At 37.1% G+C, this 25545-nt stretch overlaps 1 protein-coding gene across 3 annotated transcripts in view; it reads right to left on the minus strand.

The window, feature by feature from the left end:
• Positions 1 to 25545, minus strand: part of LOC149088015 (uncharacterized) — a 517816-nt gene that overhangs the window by 191989 nt on the left and 300282 nt on the right. For all 3 annotated transcript variants that reach the window (XM_089243788.1, XM_089243779.1, XM_089243797.1), the window contains exon 4: positions 17259 to 17312. In XM_089243788.1, coding sequence (XP_089099914.1) covers positions 17259 to 17312 — 54 coding nt within the window. The remainder of the gene's footprint in view (positions 1 to 17258; positions 17313 to 25545) is intronic.

The following is a 25545-nucleotide window of genomic DNA, read 5'->3' on the forward strand; positions in this document are numbered from 1 at the left end:
GAGGAATTAATTCGTAGGCAAATGGTTAAGACTTCATTATTGGTAAATAAAATTTTCTAATGCGGACTATACGGCTATATTTTTTCCAAGATGCAGCGGAATTTACTTCAGCGGATCATACGTTGCCACGGATTAAATGCAGTAAATTTTACGGTATACAGGGAGCAGCATCCACCGCATTTTACTGCCGAACCGTTTATCCAAGAGGTATACTTCCAATCAGAAAAGAGTATTCAAGTAACGTGTAGAACTGCGATACGTCATTCGTGTTGCAGGTAGTTGTATAGTTATTAGAATAAAATAAAAATTAACTTTGTATTGTCTCTGTGAATGGCTGATTTACTGCGATTCGAAATTTTTTTCACCAAGGTTATCAGCAATAATTCGATTACCTGACGATGACTATATTATATTATAAACGGCTATACAACCATGACCTTATAATCTCATTAATAATTTTAATAGCCCGCTGGCATAGTTTGTTTACATATTATTTATCTATTGTACGATTTCAGATTGACGATTGCTGATGTACCATAATGATTATCTCAATTCATTTTGTTTCGCCCTCGGCTGTGTTAATTTTGTTTTAACGAAATTTCCGGATACACCTATCCTTAGGGAATGCTTCGATATCTATCTGAGATGCGAAACGGGGGGTGGGATTTTTCTTTGTGTTCGGTCCTTCAATGTGCGATGTCTCTCCTGAGGCCAACAAAACAAAACTATAAGTGCAATATCCGTTGAGAAAACTTGGGAAAGAACAGCATAAATAAGGGAAAGGAGCGCTGTCCCTTAGTTTTTTTGATGATCTCGAACAAATTTTCTCCGATTTTTGAATTCAAATATTTCTGTGAATATTGCAGTATAGAAACGTGGAGGTTTTTTTTTTTGGCGTCAAGAGCGACAGGGCAACAACTTTCTAATTCAGTCTTTGAGAACAGGGTGTTCATATAAGAAAATATTTTTTTTTAATTTTAATAAATACACGACCCCGTTTTTCCAACATGAATGGCGTATCTGAGGTCTACGTGTTATTTAGATACTTTTCCAAATTTTAAGTATGCCTCAGGGATCAACGGTTCGCAAGTGATTTGCGGTGCCAGTGTCAGCTATGCAGTCTGTGTGCATATTTTGGAAAATATTTTGTTCTGTAAAACTTTCTATTCAGATAATGGGAAAACATTTTTTTTAAATTTCCCGCTTAAGCTTAGGTACAGGGATGAAGGGTTTTACAAAAGCGAATGTTTTCCACAAAAACAGTACAAAAATTACAAAATAAAATCCACTCACCTATGCTATGATTGCACAACACGCAGCAAAAACCATCGAATACCAACCACTAAAACTCGTAAACGAATGAATAAGTGAGCACATAACGCAACAAAAAAAAAAAATGGTGAATCATCATCACACAGAACCACAATGAGCTAAAAATAACCCGAGAGTGTTTCTCTTCCTTTTAATGTGCGAAACTTCCTTCCTCCTCCTTTTCTTTTTGCTTAAACAGACTTTTAATTAGCACCTAGGCTAATTAAAGCCGAAAATGGACGAAGATGGGTAGAGAGACAAGTTGTGGCTGGAAATATTCTCCTCTTGCCTCACGGGGACCGGCGTCCCATTTCACGGGTACGAGAACGCCACTCAAGAAATTAAATAATAAAGCAATTAAAGGGATATATTGACAACCAAAGACTCAATACAACTCGCTGAGTGATTCCTCATCAACTTGTGGACGGCGAAATTCGCGCAATTTTAAAATAATAATAATAATAGCAAAAACAACACCGAGGAAACGTTTTTGGATCCCGAGAGGGATTGTTCTAGATTTTTACGACTAATAAGCGTTGGATCCGTTGTTTTTTTATTACCACTTTGGTATTATTTTGCATAGATGGAAGAGGCATTGTAATAATCTCGTGGTTAAGACGTTATCGGCCGAATCTTTTTGGGTGAAGAGATAAGCCTTTCCTTCTCTCTTGACCCTTACAAGGCCCTTTTTTTGAAGCACGGTTCTAGATCGAATTCTATCTTCCGAAATAGTAGACCAGGCAGCTCTAATCATTATAATGCTGCCCATATTTTATTTATATATATATATAAAGTTGTATGAAAGATGTATATATTACGAGAGAAGACATGTGGCTGCTGGTATCGACTACCTCATGCATTATCTCGAAAACCTTCATGTATTATTCCACCCACGGATATGAACCAGGTTTATGGGCTTTCATATTTATGGTTGTTTTTTTTAAATGTATTATCTGAGTGATTGCTTGATGTATTTTGATGATGTATTAGACAGTCCAATCACGCCTTTTGAATATTCCCGTCTTTATTTTATATATATATATATATATATATACACACACACATACCTAACAGCATAATCATGAGTTATTAGCCATCATCTTTGAGTTTCTTATCCTTAGGGGCCTAGAAAAACCTTTCGTTTCAACAAGCTTTGGAACCTCAGTACCCTTAAATGCTGCTCCATTTAATCGCGAGAGGAAAATTAGTGAAAATAAGGTAAAATACGTGGTACCTTTAGACATCACAAGCGCAACTGATGAAACTTTTTGTATGCAAAACCCCAGTTGATTGGTGAATTGTCGAGGAACATAAGATCAAACTGGGACCTCTCATGGTTTCAGTAACTACCAAATTAGCTCTTTTCATATACGATTTATTAAGCAGTATCGACAAAAACGCCTAAACTGATATAATTTTCAGTTTGTCTCCTTCAAGAGCCAAAAAAACACCCTATTTTCCCAGGTTAAGTCTAGCAGCCCCCCACAGTTCGGTCCTCTCTGGCCATTATTATTTTAAATTTATACAAACGATCTCCCTATTTCCATCAATCGCCATATCAGACTCTTTGCAGACGATTGTGCCATCTACCGAACAGTGCACAACGAATCTCTTCAATATAACCTCAATATATGGTATGATGTCACTCTCCACTTGTTAATGCAAGATATACAGAAAACTGGATGTTGTGAAGATATTTATATTTTGGAGATGATTTTTTAAGGAAGGGGAAAAAAAACCTCATCTCTGCCTTTACCGGGAGTTGAACTCGGATCCCTCATTTGGCGGACGAGTGCTCTCACCACTAAGCTACAGAGAAGATATATTCCTTCATTGGAGCGTATACATGCCAAACGGGACCGTGCAATGTAACCTCAACATTATATCAGAACTGTGTTCGTCCTGACAATTACCCCCTCCTCCAACTCCTAAAAACAGTTTTTTTGAAAAATACTTCCCCTTGATTCTTTTTAATGTATCACAACTCACCGAGGTTTTCCATTATGAGTGTTTGGGTGTAATTATATCTGCCAACCTCCGTTCTCTTTGTCGTCTCCTCCATTTCACGATCATTGCCAATAGTGGAACGCATTGAGCCAGCCTTGACATGAGTATGGCCCCTGGCTTAATACGTACAGTATCCATCGTCAATACATATTATTATGCAACCCTATCGACACCAATCTGGCGAAAATATTGCAAAAAATAAGACACCACGATAATCTGGAATTTTACTACGACAGGTATCAGGAAACAACATTTCTCGAGTTACATTAATGAAGTTCGATTGCACTTCACTCCGTTTTATTTGAATAAGAAATTTATTAGAACCAAAAGTACATTTAAATGATGCAAGCAATAAAAAAAAGGGTGTCCCAAGGTGAATAAGGTGAACAAGAAAGAAGCTGCTATTACAAAATGAGACTATATATAATAGTAATGATAATAATAAAAGAAAATTTAATCCCAACGAAATATGGAGCAGCTTTATATCCATATCCACACGAACCAACATCGACCTAAATTTATTTATATATATGTGAATATAACGGACCGCAGCTCATTCCGCTTATGAGCCGTAAATCACTGGCGTCATATTTTTTTTTTCCAACCATCACCTTGCGAATTGCTTCATAGCAATAATATGGGGAGAATATGGATAGAGCGAATAACGAAAAATGAAAATGTGCCTCTGAATATGGGTACGCAAGCAGATTCCGAGTAAAATTATCCATTTCACCCGAGCTTTCGGGCCTCGCCTTTCCGTTCAATATTTCTAGGTCGCTGTTGTCTCGCTAATTACCGAGACAGGATTTTTAAAGGTCAAGTTGTTTATTTTTTCTATGTATACACAGATGTGTATATAAAAATAACATTATATCATATTAACTTTTTATGCGTTACCTTAGCGTAGCTCGTTTTGTATAGCGACGTAATTACGTGGCACCTCCAATAAGAGATGCTGGTTAAATCATTGTGTAAAGTATGTCCTATTTCCGAACCTCGAATCCAGACGTTATAGGCTTTGGAGTTATGGATACTACGTAACATGATAGTTATGGGTTCTCGAGATTTCGGAAGTGAATTGTGTCTAGCGATTAGAAATTTATTTGACCGTGCATATTTCTCCAAATCGGGAATTAGCTCCACCCTAAGGCGACTATACAGGAAATTCATCGCATAAAGAAGAGGTTTTCTGTTCTAAGTGATGTCACTGAAATTGTTAAAAAAAAGATAGAGAACAGCGATTGGCTATACGACAACCTGGGGTTTTAACCCTGAACTGGCGTTGTGAAAATTCTGTGCGTAACTGGCATCGTGTGGCCATTTTGACCCATGCAAGTATTAAGGGGACGTTCAAGTATTACGTCAGCAAATTTTAAGCCATTTTTGATCCCCTTCCCTCTTGTCAGCAAAATTTCGTCAGCACTGCCCCCCTACCTCGTAACGCATATTGCACCTAGTGAACATCATTCCCGAGAGAAATTTCTATTGGTACAAGCGGAATGCGTGTTGTGTGTGTATATGTGTGACCCTAACATATCCCTTCAATCGGCGAGGCCGTGTATATCCGGTGTCAATTACAAACCCAGATATTTTGTAAATTTGGTTTCTCGATGGGGCTCATTTTCTCTCAACTCCTTTACTTTGCACCTGCTGAAATCTTATTTCATTAAAAAGATGGTGTTTTGGGTTAGTGGATATTTAGTGATATTTGCTATGCCAGTTAAAGGGATATTTGTTTTCAGAATTATGCGTGTTTCACGTGCTAATAGTAGTACTGACATATATCTGTCCTCTATGTCTTGAAGTGAATACGGTAGGTGCTTGAATTTTAGTGTTTTGCAAGCATCGTGTTGAAGGTTTGCCAACCGACTTTCTCAAATGGGAGGCCAATTTTGATTTTTATTGGATATGCGTGTAGGTTGGAAAGGTACTAGGAGACATAATTCGATGCTGTAGCCTTGTATCTTCTCGCTACTATCACGGCCATCTAAAAAATGGAAATGACAATTTATACATACATATGGGTGTGCGTGTGTGTGTGTGTATATATATATATACACACACACACGCCTGTATATTCACTTTAATTTTCCCCAATGTGTTTCAATTAATCACAAAAAATTTCGCATTTAAAAACCTCGTGGAAAGAACTTGCATTCCTGATTCTCGGTCGATACTTCCTATCCTATTCTATTTGGGAGAGAGGCTACTACTACTACTTGACCGTACATGCACCTCGTCATAGGCGGCGATAGACTTGAAGTCTGGGGGTCACGATGATGTCAATTCTCTCCCTCTCATACATACATTAGATCAATCGACTCCACCAGGCCCGTCATTTGGGGGGGGGGGCGTGTTGCTTCCCCCTGGCTTTTGAAAATACACTAAAAAATGGTATATATATATGCATACACAGAGTACATGTTCTTTGGCCCCCCCCCCCCTGGAAAAAGTTGAAATGACGGCCCTGGACTCCACCTTTGACGCTGGGGCCCCCCACGCCCCCGTATCTCCGCCCATGCACCTCGTACACATCCTCTAGGGAATTTCAAACGAGCACTGGTACATGCCGGCATGTGCATGCACGTGTTGTGAACCTAAAGTGAAGAATGTTTCTATGTATTACTTGTTATGGTGTCTAGTGCTGCTATGTCACCAATTCTATCCATGAATGAAGTGTAATGATTAAATAATCGGGCCATTGTAGGCCTATTGCTCTGTGGTGAGACTTTTTAACGGGGAGATCGGCTCAAAATTGGAGCCACATGCGATAGAGGCTGCGGAATTTCTGAACATATTGCATACAGGACCTCAAACAAACCCATTTATTGCTAGCAAAACAAAAAAACACTATCAGCGTATTACATTATTTTTTATAAGTTCCTCGGAGGATGTGCAATTGAATATAGGGGTTCTTGGGTGCTCGAAACCCACAGTGTTTAGCATCATGGGGCTGATAATTCCAGAATAAACTCAGAAATCAAAGTCTCTAACATAAAGCTTGAATACACCGCCCGAAAATACTTCCAATGCCTCTACTCATTTACGATTAACTCAAGTGCCGTGTCAGAGACCCTATATCCAGGTGAATTTTATACCCCTGCCCTGAATCCAACAACATTTTACAAAATTTCCGTCTTAAAATTTTGTACTAATGCACATTCTGCACGTGTCTAAAATACAGTCATACGTACGCGCGAAGGAGCACGAGGAGCCCGTGTCTTCGTCCAAGACGATCAAGAATTAAGAATATTTTTGAGTAATATGGGAAGTAACATTTTTATATATGCAATCTTATAAACTTCTATTAGTTTAGAAGGCGCGCGTTTGTAGGAGATATGCGGATTAATGGAGAGCACGTATCCCCTACCCACATGCGCCCGCCCGAAGGTTAAAACACTTTTGAAGGTTGTAGACCAAAATTTCTCTATAGAAGATATTCCTTGTGCCCCCCCCCCCCCCACCACCAAAAGGTGCATCCCGGGTAATCCGAGTAATTTGAATTTCAGTTATAATATCTATCGACGGGTTACCATACTTCTGGGAACTCTCTTGGTCATCACCCATTAGAAAAATAACTGGTAAAAGAAAAAAAACCGCTTTTAATACCAGACGAAGATGGATCGGCGGATATAAAACCGAATAAATTAATCCCCGAGGACATCAAACACAATTCCTACGAAAAAAAAAAACAGGCGCAGACCTACATTTTCAGTTTGTTTTCTTTAAATCCCAAATTCAAGTTTTCACAGCCATTTGGGTAATAAAGTATACACATCTCAGTGTAAAGAAGCGTTTTTCCTGACACTCGGCTGTAATAAAACGCATGTTGGGGGAAAAATAAAATAGCAAAATGAAACGAACACAGCCTAAAGGAGAAGCTATCAACATGCGTGATGACAGCTGAAGATAATGTCTTGAAGCTGGTAGTTAAACACCGGGTGCTAAGATCGTATCCAGTACTTATAAATACTACTTCGGGAGAGGAGAAAAATAATGTCTGTTCCCACTAAACTATTGCTATGGAAGCTATTGAGAACACGATGTTATGTAGAAAAAAGTAATAATAAATGGCGAGCATGTTATCAGTGCTAACGCCCTACAAGTGGGTCCCTCTTTTAAATCATCGGCCAGAAATACGCCTGCTACTTGGGCATGAATGATCCGCTATTAAATAGCTAGTTTCGGATAAATGAAGAAAAAGAAAATGTGTGTATATATCAGGGGGAACAAACAATAGCTCTTACGATCGAAAGGATGTCGACCAGATGCGGTAATCATAAAAGAAAATATGTAGATTGCATGCACAGCAAACACCTTATTCGTAGAAAAGATTTGAGTATTATTTCCATTTATGATAGGATGGTATCGATATTGATCAAATTGAGGGGATTTCCATTACCGATTCGTTAAAGCAGTGTTTCATTAAACTTTTTCACATGAATGGCCATCTTTGGACATCGTTTTCATGATGGTCCAGTTTTTATTTAGCCCCCCCCCCCCCATCCAGGAGCGAGACACCCTTTCTACTTATTGAATTAATTTGTTTCGAGTAAACAAAATTTTTCTAGCTAGGTCGATCTCCGAACCCCTGGGGCTACAATTAAGAGAACTTCTCTGGTAGGTGGTTTTATGCAGGGCCGTCTCAACATCATAGGTCCACGGGCAAAGTCATGTTCTCCTACCTTGTACCATAGGCGGACTTCAAAGGCTGGGGGGGGGGGGCAAGATGATGTCAATTGATATATATGTATATATAGACATTAGTTCAGTCGGCTCAGTCATTGACGCTGTGTTGTGAGCGTTTCAACCTCCCCACAACAGCTGGGAATGGGGCAATGCCCCCCCCTCCCCCATATCTTTACACACGCAATGCACTAAGCTGGAAGCAGCAGTTTGCATGTTAACATCCTTACTCTCGAAAATCATAACACCCAGATATCATCATGTAGGCCCCCTACGGATATGAATGCACCTCATCCCCCGAGGTATGGCGGGATGGCCATATGCATTAAGACGGCCCTGGTTTTATGGCAAGTCATGTTTTTCAATCATATTTCCCTCAAAAGCTACATTTCTTCACATACGAATTTTTTCCACAACTTTCTATGATTTCTTTAGCAAAGTATCATAGCACCCCCTTTGATGTAATTTTCCTCCGTGGTCCCCCCCCCTCTACATTATTACAAAACCGCAAGGGAGTCATATGGCCCTAGGTTGAGAAACACTGGGCTCATAAGCTCATATAAAACAAACTCATACAGACTCATTGACGGGAGAGAGTCTGAATGTCCACCTTCACCCTCCCACCTATGCCAACAATACAATTTTTTTACTGAACGAGTGGGGGCGATCGTTTCCTTGTATCCACCTATGGGTTAAAGCGGTAATTTCCTAAGTGTGCGTCGCGGTGAGAGTGGTAATATTGATGCACGCCTATTGAATGCTTTGGTGGGGGGGTTCTTTGTTCATCTGGAGAGCCACCGGTGAACGTTGACCAGGGCAAGGGCGCCGCGGGTAATGAAATTTTAAGAACCACTGGGTTAGAGGTTTGTTTGAGTTCAACAACAAGCCGAGGGTGGAGTTCAATTTTTAACTAGTTTATGAAATGCGGACTTGCATATTCGCCGTTGCCGATTGGTTAAAAACCTTTAAATTAGTTTTTTTAAACAATCCGCGTTACAACGCTGATTCGCAAAATCTCGGAAACTAACTAGTACCATTTGAAACACACATTTTCTGCTCAAATGAGTATATTAATTTTTTTAATGTAATTGGGCCCTTATATAATAATCTTCAGGTCACATTCGTAAAAATACAGAGGGTGTTTTTTCTTCTTGGGCAGGTCTAATCCAGGTCAGAGCCATAAATCACGACTGGCGACAAATCTATGCTAATTCAAGTAGGAGTGCTCGTCACAACCTGACAGAGTTTAAGGAGTGGTTTCGGATGGATATGGCTATTGTTTCATATTATTTACAAATTCCACGAAACTAATCACACTTCGTCATGCGAAGCCGTCACTGACAGTGGAAAATTCTGGAACGGGCACTCACCGGATTGGAATATTCGCCAGTACAGTATATGAGAATTATTCACTGAAAAATCTGGACGTGCGATGTCCCAACTCGAAAATTCTCATCCCTGTGTTATTAGCGAGATGATAACATACGTAATTACCCACAATAAAATTTTTTCGCGTTTATCTCAGGACTGGGAATCGATCAAAATTTTTAACTGGTTCATGAAAATTTTTTAATCGATTAATGGAATCTTTTCGTGACCAAATAATATTAATGGATGCCATAAAAATAATTTTGTTCCTTTCACTCACCTATTCGGTAGATGTAAACAAATATAGGAATAGGTTATAAAATTAAGGCTTGCCCGCTTGAAGCAATTTAATATGCTGAATGTAATTGCCTAAATAGTTGATAAGGTTTTCGCGGCCATCATTTGATGAAAATTGTTTGTTCTGGTTCGAAGACCGTAGTCCGTTTGAGTTAGTTCTCAACGATTCCCCAACACCAGTGGTTGTCGTCATCAGGAGAAATTGGCCTCATGATGCCAATCACTAGTGTTGGGGAAACGTTGAGAACAAGCTCAAACGGACTACGGTCTTCGAACCCGAACAAACAATTTTCACCATAACTGCCTAAACCTGTAATTTCTTCTCTTTGATCTTGTCGTTTTTTGAAAAAAAAATCTGTTATTTTTTATTTATTTTCACTGATTTTGAAAATTCTTTCGATTATACAGTTTTTTTGCTTGTTTTCCTCTCGAATGGTACTTGTGAGGAGATGAGCTGATGTTTCCAAGAATACGAAAAACTACTGTTCACAGTGGAGACAATAAATTTCGGTAGCCTTTTAAAACTCCATTGATATAGAACACTCGCAGCGACACCTACACTCCCATAAAACTCAATTTAAAACTGAAATCAGCACTTTTTATTGGATCTAACGTGATCAAAATATGTGATTTTCATGATTGGTAAATGCGACAGCGAATTTACAGGATTCGGCTCATGAGACGTGTCCGTAGGAGAGAAAATATTTTTATACACTATAACAGTTTTATGAACGTCTTTATAACGTCTGAAGAGACTCTCGGCTCCTCAGTATATTCCACGAGTGCACGAACTTCTCAGTCAGCGAGCCAGATAATATCAGTGATAGCTACCATTCGTGAGTCACATATACTAATATTACTAGATGCACCTCATAAAAGATTCCTCTAGAGAATTTATAATGATTCTGTACATTTCGGAACGTATTTTCTAATTGTGTGTGGCCCAAACGTATTTATGTTGACAAAGTCCAGTTAATCGCATACTGGTAGTGCCATCTTTTTCCCATATTTTGAGGTGAAAATTGAAGGTGCCTGAATTTTCGTGTTATGTAAGTAGCATGTTGAAAGTCGGCCGCCTTACTCCCATTCGCACTGGGCCAATTACTGGTGCAGTCAACGTGTTGTGTGGATCGATCTTTTTCTGGCGAACACCTTTCGTGGGCCGTAAGTTGTGCACCCTTAATACATGCCACTAAAAAAAGTGACAAAAAATGCTAGAAAAGCATTTTCAATAGTACGCATTTTGAAGAAAACGAGAAAAAAACCCTGATGTTTGCGATTAGGTAAAAACTCCAGTAAAATTCGTAGCGCCCCCCCCCCCACCCCCACATTTTGAAGCCGGGTTCCGTAAGTTGAAATTTTCAACAATTGTATTCGTCAATTCATATTTAATCGGCTTCGGTGAATAAGGTGTAAAACGGATAGATGTAGTGAAATGTAAAATGGATAGATGGGAAAGCTTCGATATCTCTCTGATAGGGGAAGCGGGGTGTGTCCGGTCCTTCAATGTTCAATGTCTAAATATTTAGTGGTACTACACATTTTTCAAAAGTAGAAAACGTGATGGAGCTAAGCCAAGCTTCACCAACAGGATGCTTTGATATAAGACGACGCTTATAATCGACAACCAGACACACAGGTAGCTTTCACTCTTAATAAAGAACTGAAAAAAAAGTGAGAGGATTCACTGAGAGGTACCACGTACTCTCAAGAAACTACTTCCTGATATCTAATGCATATCCACTTGATACATGCGAGTCCTACTGCATAATAATTCCCCAGCTTCCTCCTCCCAACCACTTAAAACTCACAGCAACCACTCCTATTTTAATTTAAACACATACAGAAATAATAATAAAATAAACCTCGCCGGGTATTTAATTTCCCCCCCCCCCTCCTCCGATATCTATTATACATGCAAAAGTAATAAAACATCACACACCACTCCTTGGTACTACATAATAGCAGTAACATAAAATATATATTTAAAAAAAAACACAAAGGGAAGAGAAAATACAACAGAAAAGAGAGAGAGAGATCAGCCCTTGACCCGATCAAAACGCAGATGGTGGTCTTCCGGCGAAAAAAAAAAAGTCTCATGATGACAAAGAGAAGATCTTTGTGGCCCACTTTTCACGATCAAAGTGCAGATTTTTCTGCCTGTCTCTGACTAATAAATGGCCCTTACGTCAAAATAGCATCGAGAGAAATTTTAGAGCAACGGGAAAGAAAAACACCTTAAGAATTCCTTTCGCAATATATGTATATATATATATTTGCAACATTCAAATGAAGGTCTTTTTAAGAGTAATCGTTCGTTACGTGAACGTGCAGGCTCAAGTTTTCAAGTAAGTCAGGTGACTGATAAATTACCATACACGTGTTAATTTATGTGGCTCTTCTTTCTTTACTGTGCTGCGGCATTTTAACAGAGAAAGCCCTAGGGGTCACGCACATACGAACGGAACAAGCCACTTACGTAATTGAAGTGGAAAATATATATAAAAAAAAAACTAGGGAAACCCGAATTATGGCAATTAACAGAAAAAGATATTGAAAAAAAATATGTATACGGCCTAATTAAGAACAAATGTGATCACGATTTTTCCGATTCGTGATAGGAATTAAGCCGTTCCAGTAACACTTGCATTGACTAACACTCCAAGGTGTTTATCGATGATTATGATTAATGTGTTTCCGAGACGAAATTGAATTAAATTGGTTTATGAAACTTTTGAATGTTCTCTTATGTGCTGCGAAGTGTTACTTCAGCTGATGTCTAGAGCAAGGGTGTTTAAGCTTTGATAGTGTGCGAGGTCATTTCATCGGTTTGGAAAAATGTCGCGGACCACTTAATTTATCTGCAAATGTGCATCGAGTCACTTAGGTGATCTAAAAGTGTGCTGCGGGCAGCTCACACGAGTGATTTGTAAATGTGCCGCGGGCAATTTAACTATCTGTCAGACCAGACACGACCCAGGCTCTGTCCCTTCCGGGATGTAAGCGTTTTACCCGTGTGGGTTGGGTCGTGCTGGGGTAAAATTTAACTATCTGGAAATGCGCTTCGAGTCACCGAATTGATCTATAAAAAATGTCATAAGTCGCTTAAATGAATTGTAAATATTCCACGGGCTGTTTAAGTGAGCTGTAAGTTAATGTATTTCTCACGGGTCGCTAAAGTGATATTCAATTGTGCTGCGGGACGACGCAAGTGATTGGAAGCATGCCGGGAGCCATTTAATTACTTTTGTAATACTTCGTGGGCCACGTGGGTGATTTGGCAATTTGTCGCGGGGCACTCAAAGGGCCATATTTAGCCCGTGGACTATGGGTTGAGCGTGTATGGTCTGAGTGGTAAACTGGAAAATTATCAAATAACTTAAGCGGCCCGTGGCACATTTACAGTTCACTGAAGCGACCAGCTGCATTTTTATAGATCATTTAAGTGGCTCTTGACACATTTCCAGATCACCTGAGTGACTCACGTCGCATTTCTGGGTGAGTGAAGTAGCCTGCGGCACACTTTCAGATCACCTGAATGGCTCGAGGTGCATTTCCAGATAAGTGACCATCAACACGTTTCCAAACCAATGATGCTCACTCATTAAAAGAGGTTAAGCATCCCTTGGTTCAGAATTTACGGTATCGAATCCAGTTTGAAAACACTGAATAAAAGAACTCAATTTGTGAATCAACATTCAGAAAATTATTTTTTATGAACGAGTTTCCTACGAACCGACGAGTAATTAAACCCGCATATTCAAAGTACAGTGAAACTTCCACAGGCGGCTCCCTGTATTTCACGGCCAACTTCGCCAGTTTTTCTCGGAACGGAAGATATATATATATAGGCTCCACACACACACATAATACAAAAACTACCCCTGTCCCACGGCCACCACTGTATGCGGTCAGCGGCCAATCTGTCCGAGCTCACTTCATTGGGGGCCATTCAAGTATTACGTAAGCAGATTTTCAGACATTTTTGACCCCCCCCCCCCCGTCGGCAGCTTAGAATATTTCATATCTTCAAAAAGGGGTGGTTGATGACGTAAGCAACCTTCACACCACACTCCCCCCCCCCTTATCATCACAAGTCATCAAAGCCGAAACACACCCCCCCCCCCCCCCGATGCTGCCGTAATACTTGAAAGACCCCATATAGATTAAAAGTTGAAAAAAAAAGCAGTTTGTGTGCGGTTTTTTTTCCCCCCTTTTACTTATTCTGCGTAAAATGTTAAAAAATCATTCAAAGAGAAGTAAGATGTGGAAGAATATAAATATTCAATCGATATATTTCTCAAAAGACATCGTGTACACACGAGGAAAAACAAAACCACGAAACTTTCATGTACTTTCACCATAAACACTCATCCATGAAATTTCCATATATATATTCAAACATTAAACAACATCTTCCGAACGTTTAATTTTTTTTTCCCCCTTTACGCGTCAACTTTCTTCGATGTAACACTGGTCACGAGTTGTTAATAAACACCCTTCCTTCGCCATTCTCGATGGTGTTTACCGAGAAAAATAATAAATAAGAGAATAAAATAAAAATAAAGTAGCCCATGTTGGATAAAAATGTTCAAAATAGTGTTTACTTGTGATTTTTTTTTTTTCTTCTTCTTATGTGAAAGCTAAAAGATGGCATAAAGTAATTTGTAATTCAGCAAAACACTAAAAGGGGGGTTTGGGGGAGGGGGAATTCAGTTTGAACCTGACAAGCGGGAGGAAAAAAAAAAAATCAAAATAAAACTCGAACACACGGTAATGTTTTCCCTACGTGATGTTACTGAACTTTTCCCCATAAAAACTTTTTATACGTGTGTGCATATATTTATTATGCATTTGTTCCCCCCCTCTCTCTTTTTATCCTAACGTATCCTCTTCCATGACGCGGAAGGAGTCAACCCTTGTTTCACATGTGACAATGACCCAGACTTGTGAATTCATGACTACTTAAAAGCGCGGAAGAAATAACAAGAGAGTTCAAAAGCATTTCTATTTCAAGAGAATTGAATCACTCTCGTGTTTGCAAACACGAGTTCGCGAATTCTTTTCGCCCTCTATTTCTTGTCCCTGTTTATGCGTAAGGTATATATTGTCTAGTTTTAAGGAAGCGGTTTTATTCTCGAGTTACACAAAAGGAAGCATATCAAATTATGGTTTTGTCTTGTATGGTTCTGTACCCATGTCCCGATATGTCATAAGAGTGAGATTCTTACGTGAAATATCGATTGCACACTCTCCATCAGATATGCATATCTTTTGAGAATAGAGAGTTAGTAGAATAGAACTCGAAAGAAATTTCCGTTTCCTTCCCACAATGGATTTATTTCGACTAGTGGAACTCGACTAGTTTTAACGTTTCGGACACGGAAGAGATTGAAGAAATGTCCAAATTTTCCGATTTGATTCCATGCAGCGCTCTCTACCAACCAAAATTTTAACTATTTTGTCTGTACAAAGAAAAAAATCTCTCCTCGAGAATAACTTTTTTTCGCATTTGAATACACAAAGTCCTTCAAATTTTATGAATTTTCAAATGATTTACACATTTATGAGACACCCTGAGTAATGCCAGTATAAATCGAATAAAAACAAACTCCAGTACTTATATAACATATATTTATTTAACATTTGATCTTTTTAAAACACTCACGACAGGCCATCTCTATGAGATAGTGGTTTACGACCCAATACAGAGAACAGTATACCATAGGCTATAAAGGGTGACACTGACTGGACACTCAACTGATAAAGATAATTATGTATTCTATTATTATTTTTGTTATAAATTTTTCAAATTTAAAAATATATATTTATATTGTGCATTTCTATTTTTATTGTTTTGTGTGTATTAGTCATCCTATTATATCCCACTATCTACTTTGTCACTGTTATACAGTCAAACCTCGTTAGTGCGTCACCCGGTTAACACGTCACTCCGCTTACCGGGTCACTTTTTGGAAGTCCGAAGTGTTCTCAGGCAGGAATTGACACAGCTATGGAGCTACGAGTCACTCCGCTTACTAAGTCATATTTTTGCTCTCCCAAGAGTGACTGATTAACGAGGTTTGACTGTACTGTATTCATTCTTGTATCCGTATGAGTTATCTCTACATCTTATATGTGTTGTTTTAAGCATATAAAAATAGTGTTTTTTTTAAGCATATAAAAATATATATATATATACATAATAAAAAAAACATTTTTTTTAGCCGTACGTAATTTAGAAACATTTTCTTATTGGAAGAGTGTTTTTAAAAGCAACCACTACAGAGATAGTCCAATCGACAAACAATTTGCAGTCAAATTTCGTGTCATAAATTCAGCTACGTGAGAGAAAACCGACTAACAAAAAAAAAATAATAAATTCATTCGTATAATTTTCATATCCAAGCGTTGCCATACGTCGAATTTGTACGATTCATATTTCTCGGAGACGTGGCGTCGAAGAAAAATATAACATCGAAAGTGAAGGAAAATATATCAAAACATGTCCTACAGCAATCAATCATTCCAAGTTCGTTATATCTGGAGCAAATAATACACACCCAACATCCGTAATTGAAGAAATCAGAAATGATAGTCAACGTCAAATTCGCTGAACCTAGTTCTAGAAATTCTATATTATGGTAATACGATATTCTAATTGCACGGTCGCATATGCTTACACGAATGCAAATCATGTCCGTCATGTAATATGGTTTTTCGAGGGTTATTGGATACCACAGAAGAAAAAAATCGATTAAACGTATCTGGGGAAAATATTCTGAATCATTAATAATTTATATCTTTAATGCATGTGCACGTTGATTTCGAAAGAAATTTTAAATTCCGTCGAGTATAATATTTATAATACCGACCATATTCCCCAAAATCACATGAAATGAGACTTCTTACTTGATTTATAGCAATATATAGTGTCGTAAATTCGTAAATAGTTTAAAAATTAATAATTTGTATATTTGAATGCAATGCAGTTTGTAAAATATTTATGCTCACCAAGGGGATTTTATTTTTTTTTATATATAGAGAAAAGAATAAAAAAATATTCAAATTTTCGAAAATAGAGGACGCTTCACGAAAGCGAATCACTGGAAACATGTAAATCCTATAAAAAGCAGGGTGTACGAATACCAGCTTGTTTCTGAATTTTCCTGTTACGGTCGCTTACATAAGGTTTTCATTGTAATGTTGATATTGGTAGATAAAGCACTTTGTTTAATCTCAGCCATTCATCACCGACTGAAACCTTACAAACGTTTCGGACAAAGAAGACATTGAAGAAATTTTCAGGTCCAACCATTCCTGACGTACTCACGTGCACGCTCTATCGACAAAAATTTTAACTGGATTTTATTCTCCTCTATAAAGAAAAATCCCTCTTCGTGAGAACAAATTTTTCGCCGACCGCATTCAAATAAATATACAGATTCTTTAATTTTTGCATTATTTACGAATTTATGGGACACCCTGTATTTCCAGATATATAAAAATCTATAGGTTTTAATCCAACGAATCTTTTAGGTGGAGACTCATTTTTAAACAATAGTTCAAATATTAGAAAATAAACTTACGTTATTCCTGTAACAACCAAGCTTCCCGCAGACACAATGCGAATTCTTGGAGAACTGAAAACACAGATGGGAATAACATAATCAATACATTTTCAATCAAGTGACAAACTCAGCAAAAAATAATGACAAAAATTTATAAATAAGAGCCGGATGGGGGGGGGGGGAACTGACATAATATAATTGAAAACTTCGTGGAATGAAATTAAAGAAAAATATTTAATGCAAAAACAATCTTGAAGATTATTGGTGAGTACATTTTCAACGGTTAATTTTTTTTCCCTGTTATTTAGGTTGATATCGATAGTGATTTTTGTATTTATTTGGGAAAGAACAATGGACAGTGATTGTGTACATCGTCTTGTCACAAGGTCCACAGTCCAGTCTATCTATCAATGTCCATGATATAAAATGGTGAAAGTTTCAGTAAAAAGTTCGTTCAAATCAATTAATACGAATATCCAGATATTGCTGATTGCAAAAAGTAAACAGTGGAAATGTGTTGTGTTTCAGAAATTCTTCCACCACCCTCACATTTCCGACACACAGTTCCGATATTATTCTTCAATAATTTCATTTGAATTAAATTTTTTAAAGATAATTTTTTCTATAATTTTCGGTAATTTTTTTTTTTTTTGATAATATTATCGAAAAAAATATTTGAAGAAATCATTTCAATATTTCCGATGATTATTCAAAATTACAGTATTTCAATATTTTTTGATGGCTTGTTTTCCAAATGTTTCTAATATTTTTGTCGATATTTTTTAATATTTTTTCAGCATTTTTCGATGTTTTCCCCCGGAAATCTTTTCAGTACTTTTTTAAATTGTTTTCCATGTGTGTGTGTGTGTGATTTCCGATTTTTAAAAATTTTTTTTCAAATATTTTTCGATAACTTTTCGAAATGTTTTCACGATTTTGCTTACATTCATTCCCAGACTGGTACATTGTATTCAAGTTTCATCTTTCTCTGAGTTTCTTATAGAAGAAAAGTTAAAAATAACCATTTTTAAAACATTGAATTTTACTTCTGGTTAACACTAAAGTAATATAGCACAACAATTAGTTTTGCCAGAATAATTTTGGAACTCTAATATTTTTTTTTTGTCCCCCAGATCGTAAGATTATAATAAGAATAAAAAATTTTCCCACATTTAGCTGCCTAAAAAAAAGCTAGAGGCTTAAGCAACGTCAATAGACATTGACTCCGAACACATACTCAAAGTCGACACTAGGATCTCAACCATAAAACCAACTTCCATTCATTCCAGTCATTTATGCGACAAGAAAAAAGCTAATGGTTAACCCGGTTGAATGTAAATACTCTCACATCTTTGTCTCATTTGAAGGTGAGCTCATCACGTACGGTTGGTTCAGGATGCGATGGATTAATCATCGTTATCATGCGAGCTTTCTCCAGTTTTCTGATGATCGAGAGGTCTGGATGGTCCTCGAGTAATGTGTGGAGAGATAGAAGAGAGGGGAAAAAAAGATGTCTGGCTGGAACAGACATCGATAGCCCGGAGGAACATGTTGATGAGGAATGGAACCTCATCAGTGATCTTTTGTGTGTGTTTTTGCAAGTGATTAGCTTTTTTTTTTTATGTACATGATATCTTTTTTATGTATACTTTCTTGATAATAGGGTGTGAGCTCATGAATGGTCCAATTTTTTTTTTGTGAGTAATTAATATGTCTTTTCTTTCTATATTCTTTTCATATTCTGTCATCAGATTTTCGTTTACATGATGCCTCTCTTTAGAGTTGCATGTTTTTCTGTTCTAATCATTATTAATAATAACCTACTTGATGTCTAAGTTTCTTTTTTTTTCTCCTTTAATACTTTTTTTCCAGGCGTAACAAGCATAAGAAACGCCAAGGAAATGTTTGTTTTCGAAATGGTCAATATTCGGTTTGTCTGGACATTTTTTTTCTTCTTCTCTGTCCAAAACCCACGGGGAAATGACTGAAATCTCTGGTGATGGTCAGTAATTATATCCATTTTGGGAACGACACGTTTTCATTTCCACCCCTCCACTTGCCTGTCTACGTAACAAACGTCTCCCAGTAACATGGTATTATTCTGATGTGTACAAAATGTTTTTATCCTTTACACTAATAAATACATGCGTATTGGTCCTTTTCCTCGAAGCAATTACATTTTTCTACAAATTGATAGCTTTCTGATTATTGGGCAGATCGTTTGGATTTTTTTCCTGAACCGATAAATTAAAATTTTTCTAGTTTTCCACGAGGCCTATATTCACAAAACTTCTTTCGAAATTTTGAATAAAAAGCTAATGAGTAATGATTCAAATATCTTCTCTCATTTATCATATTCATAAAACCCAAATCTCAATTTTATAACAGACAAATACGTTTCGGAACAATGGAATAAATACAGGTTAAATGACGTACTGTTGCATTCTTCATTGCTTTTGATTAGATATTGGAGGTTATATTATATATATAATGGATGGGGAAAGTTAATTCAAAGACAAAATCGTTAGCTCTTCCATCAACGATCCGTAATTTATTTATTCAAGAATTACAGTAAAAATGCGGTAACGAGATACGCGCCCCCTCATCTAAAATTTATGATGTAGCATTCCCGTTCGAGTGAGTACGAAATGCCCCATTTTTAATACAACTGTTGTCAATTTGAAACAAAAAAAATTAAGCAGTTAATGATAGAAATTGGTGATGGGTATCAAGTTGCTATAGATACCCGTAACAAATGATATTCTTCTTAATCATCTATATGAAAAAAGGAGCACATCAATCGCGACTGATTAGTATATATGTTACGGAAAATGTGATAAATGCAGCGTTTTTGTAAGTTTGATAAAGCTCCCTAAATTTACCACTTTTACCGGCGATTATGTATAGTACCCACAAGCGTCGTTGGTGAATTTGATAAATTTCCCCTAAATTAATCACTTTCAACCATAATTTAGCTTTATACCCAAACATCGTGTCGTTGGTAAACATGATGAATCGTATTATATAAGGGGTCATTCAAGTACTACGTCAGCATCGGGGGGGGGGGGGGGGGGGGTTCGGATTTGCTGAATTTGATGACAAGGGTGAGGGGGGGGGGGGGGGTTGAAGGTGGCTTACGTCATAAACCACCCTTTTTGAAGATATATAGTGCCGGACTCGTGATGCGAGAATCCGGGTTCGAACCCCACAGTGGTGGTCGGCTGAAGTTGGTTTTCTGTGGTTCCCAACTTCAAGGCGCAAATGCGAGCCGATCTCCCCGTTAAAAAGTCTCGCCACAGAGAGCAACAGTCCTACAACGGTAAATCATTCAACCATAACACTTCACTCATAGTTAGTAAAACTGGGGGCAGATGACAGCACTACACATAACAAGCATTACACAGAAACAAACTTTACGTCAGGTTGCACTACACGTACACGCACATTCCCGCATGTACCGATTCGTTGGGGGGTTCCGCGTGGGGGGGTGCATGTGTGGTGTAGCAGTAGTAGGTAGGGGCTCGGGGATCCATGATGTTCTTAAGTCAGCCACCTCGTTGGGCAATTCGCCTGTTGTGGCGTTGTATTTGTATTTGTATTTGTATTTGTATATGAAATATTCTAAGCTGCTGACGAAATTTTGTTGACAAGGGGGGGGGGGTCAAAAATAGCTAAAAAATCTGCTTACATAATACGTGAATGGCCCCTAATGTTTTATGCATGATAATTCATACGTGTGTTGTATCATTATATCAGGGTACGCTCGTAAAATGTATTATTATTATACCGGGGACAGACTATATTCATCAAACATACTAGACTCAACTGAAGTTTTTTTCTTATTTATCCAATTCACCAATTACACTTTTATTATGAATAATCACAGATAAAGGTGATAAATATCATGTATTTATCAAATTTACCTATGATGCGTGGGTATTATGCATATTAGCCGGTAAAAGTGAAAAATATTTCAAGCTTGCCAAGATAATTGGTAAGTATGCATAATAACCAATTTATCATATTTTCCATAACATAAATATACAGTGTATCCTGTAAATGTCTTTATTTATCTCAAACCGTCCGTCGTAGAAGTACGATTCCAATTTAAAAAATGCTCAACATGCGTTCGGAAATTAACCTGTACCAGTTTTGACAGTGCAAACACAGTGTGTAACAAAATACTCTTTTATACGGTCCCCCCGTATGCAAAACATGGAAACATACCAATACCAATAAGAAGGTAAAAACATGGTAAACGTTTTTTGGCCAAAATGGTTTACATCAGTATGTAGCACGAAAATGAGCAATATATGATTTCGTGACTCCTATTATTGACTTTCATGCTGCTCACCGGTTTAAAACCAAAACAGTTAATTTTAGTTTAAAAACATAACAAATGGTTTCGGTTTTATCTGATAGATGACAGCAGGAGGTCTCATCACGAAGCCTCTTCATTGCAAGAAATATTTAAGCACATTTTTCTATTATACAAAATATCAAAACAACAAAGCTAACAGAATTGGAACTTATTCATCAATGTTGAAGGCAACATAATTCATCATTCTGACATTGTCTTCCATTCGCACATCACTGCTCTGAAAGCCAAGCATAAGTCGAAGGGGGCCCTTAGCAAAATATATCGACGATAATGTATTAATGACTATCAAAGATGATTAAGAGGTTGTGAGCCGTTATAGTATCATCTATGGCACCCTTATGAACGAATTAAGGTTCAAGGTTCCATTTCTTGCGAGGTTGGACATCCACGGTTTCCGCAGCTTCAGCGGTGTTTGAGATATAAAGCGCTGCATTAACTTCCATTCGATTTCTCAATTTGGTTTATATTACTTGTTTACACGGCTGGAGTTCCCCCCCCCCCCCATAAGTGGAAATTTCAAAAGCATATCTTTCTTACTTAGCTAGAGGTTTTAGGAATTTGGCAAAATGTTTCGCGGACTTGTGGAAATTCCCACGGACCGGCCCTTGTCCACGGATTAGCAGCACCGTTCTAACTAAACAAGCGCACCCTTCGATTCCAATCTCATAGATTTCCAACATTAGCCGAAAGTAATCCCGGAGTCCCAGAAGTTTCGTCCAATAACTGCCGATACTGATGAGCCATAAATTAATAACTTTGCTCCACTTAGAACGCATGAAAAATCACATTAATTTTTAGAAGCACGTTAAAATGAAGTTACACTCCTGATGAACTTCATCATGCCAATTCCGATGACATTAAAAAAAAAATCAATACCGGTACATGAAAACAGCTTGAAGAAACTACACCTCAATTACCTGATAATTTATGGCCCATAAGCAGCTTATAATAAACCATCCAGACAAACAATTACAAGGATTTAATCTGTATCACGCAAATCTTGCATTAAGGTCAAAGGATGATGGAGTATTGAAACAATCGGCGGTATGAAATATTAGCATGACGGGCTGAATATTCGCAATCTTTTCCCATTCAAGATAATAATGTAGGGGCGAGTAATTGATCATTTTACCCAGCATTAAATATTACAGAACAGAAACGTATTAGTTTCTTTTACTGGAAACATGGTTATATAATACATGGAAAAATTCATGCAAATCCAAAATGAAAAAAAAGAAAACATTTGTTGATTGAAAATGTTTTAACTCTATATATTATAACAATTTTTCATCGGAATTTACTACTCGTATCTACACATTTCATCTGTTATCTTGAGTATTTAATGTGTACATACATAAATTAGGGAAAAAAGGAACATTTCAACCTTTTTTTCGAAATGCTCTTTTAACGGTTTCTGAATCTTTGATGTGAGCACTGTCGGATTATGCAACAGGGTTTGCCCCAACTGGAATATTTTTGGTCGAAATCCCAATGTAAAGTGTGTTGTTTCTACCAAAAAGGAATATATCCACCTGAATCATTTACTTCGGTATATTTCATTCAAAAGGGGACATAACAAAGCGGTTGTCCTATTGGCGTTAAGGAATTTTTTTTCGAAAAGCAGCACATTTTTCAGAAGGGTTTTCGAAGTCACATTCTACAATGGAACCTCTCGATAACAGACACCCATGGCAGGCCCGTCATTTGGGGGTCAGGGTTGCTTTTGAAAAGACACTAAAAATGGTATATATATATACAAATATATATATGCGTACATTGAGTACATGCTATTTGCCCCCCCCCTTCTCCCGGAAAAAGTTGAAATGACGGCCCTGACCCATGGGATAGAAAAAAATTTTCCGCCAACAAGGGATGTCCGTTAATGGATTGTCAGATACATCGAGTCCCGTCGTTGTAATTTAAAATAGTGTCCTTTAGTGGACATGTCTCCTATGGAATGTCCGTTATGAGAGGTTCCACTGTAGAATGATCGTGTTTCTTATGTTCCTCACAAGAGAAGAGTATGGGTACCTTCCTTGGCTAGGTGAAACCTGGAATCAACGGGTGGGAGTAGAAATTTCCACAATTTCAGACTTGTCCAGCTCCAATTTTGATCACAAGGTAACATTTCCACTAGTTTTTTTCCAAAACGGAAAATTTCCAAAAATTTGAATGTAAACTCCCTTGAATGTTGATCAAGAAACATATTATTTAAATGTTCTTATACCACTCACATGCTTCCTGTTGGGCTATGTTCTTCTTTTGCAAAACAGTCCATTCCGGAAGAATACGTCTTTTACTTCTACTGTAAATTTAGCAAAAGTGTAAATGTTTCCCCTTTGAAAATAAACTCCTCAAACGACAAAATCAAAATACTTTTTAGGCAAGAATAATTGAAAAAAAAAACCAATTCACAGGAGAGGTATTTATATATTTAATATCTTCCTGAAATTTAAAATTATCAAAATTTGTGGGTCATAACAAATATATTTCTCTTAAAATGGTTTGATATTCTGTACGATATGTGATTACTTTATTATTTTGTTACTTTTTAAAAACCTTAAGACCGGATTATTTCTCGAAATCATTATGGACAAACAGACCTGATAGTTCGGCTAATTAATCGATACTTTCACAAAAACGTTCCATCGATCTCATCGATAAACGTGAATAATTCATTTGATAAATTCGATTCATTAATCAAAAATACTTTGCGCACAATATCAAATGAGTAACCAAACCAGTGATTCCGTTGAATCACTCGTTCAAAATTATCCAATAAGAAAAAATTAAATCGATTTGAAAAATTTAATTTCTTTTCAAGTAATCAGAAATCTAACGTAGGACTAATCAATTTCAGTAAGATAAATGAGTAATAAACGACTTTTTCAGTCTTATTATTCTCTCATACTTGGCATGTATACATAGAAATACCCTGCGTATAATTCGTAGATGTGAATTTTGCTACTTTGAAAAAAGAAAATGTTATCATGCAAATCTCATTTACCAGCAATGAAATCTTAATGAATCATAGGTTATTGGTCGCGTTTTTGTAGAAAAGTAACATCTATAAATCTTCAATGCAAATTAATTTCTAAAAATAAAATGTATACTCAAACAGCATTAACTTTCACTAAGTTTATTTATGAAAATTTTGATAAATCCCCCAATGTAATAACCATATTATTAGTTATAAGGAAAACATCTGGTAATATAAATCATGAGATATACTACTTTGGGGAAAATCAGTAGGCATCGCAAGTGGCACGAACGATTTGATGAAATCTCACACGGAAAATGGGATCCAAAGAGTCAAATGCTTTAATTTTTACAGTTCCTCCTTCATTATTAAAAGGGGAGTCCCTTAGGGTTCTGTTTTAGATCCCTGACTATTTCAAACATTCATAAATAACTGATGTAATATAATAGTTTTCGTGAAATTATTTTCTTCACTGATGATACCGTGGTTTTGCTTATGCTAGTAGTGATCCAATAGAGATATTAAACCAAAAACTTAATGACGACCTTCTGAAAAAATACGAATTCTTTCACAAGAAAATGACAAGTAAATCAATATTAAAAAGAGTACATACGTGAAATTTTTCCTGCGAGACGATTGTCATGACCGTGTTCAATTAAAATTACATGCTAACCAATGTAGAAATAAAATACCTCTTGGGTTTGATAATACGATTGAATAATCGACGTTTGCGTGTACCCAAAATTCCAAAACGAACACGGCTATACGCGTTTCGGAGAGTAGAGTAAGAGGACGACGTCCTCTTACTCTACTCTTTTGTTGCCGGTTCATTTTGAATTTGTCTCTTGTTTACAACAGCGAGTAACTCCCGCTATAAGGAGCTTCAATATTTTCCTTCCTTCTTTGTTTCTGCTACTGATGAAGAAACTTCACATAGTTCCGAA

Source organism: Pholcus phalangioides, unplaced genomic scaffold, assembly GCF_987345545.1.
Source record: "Pholcus phalangioides strain wild (caught in Gottingen) unplaced genomic scaffold, Ppha-v1.0 ptg000003l_1, whole genome shotgun sequence".
Lineage (NCBI taxonomy): Eukaryota > Metazoa > Arthropoda > Arachnida > Araneae > Pholcidae > Pholcus > Pholcus phalangioides.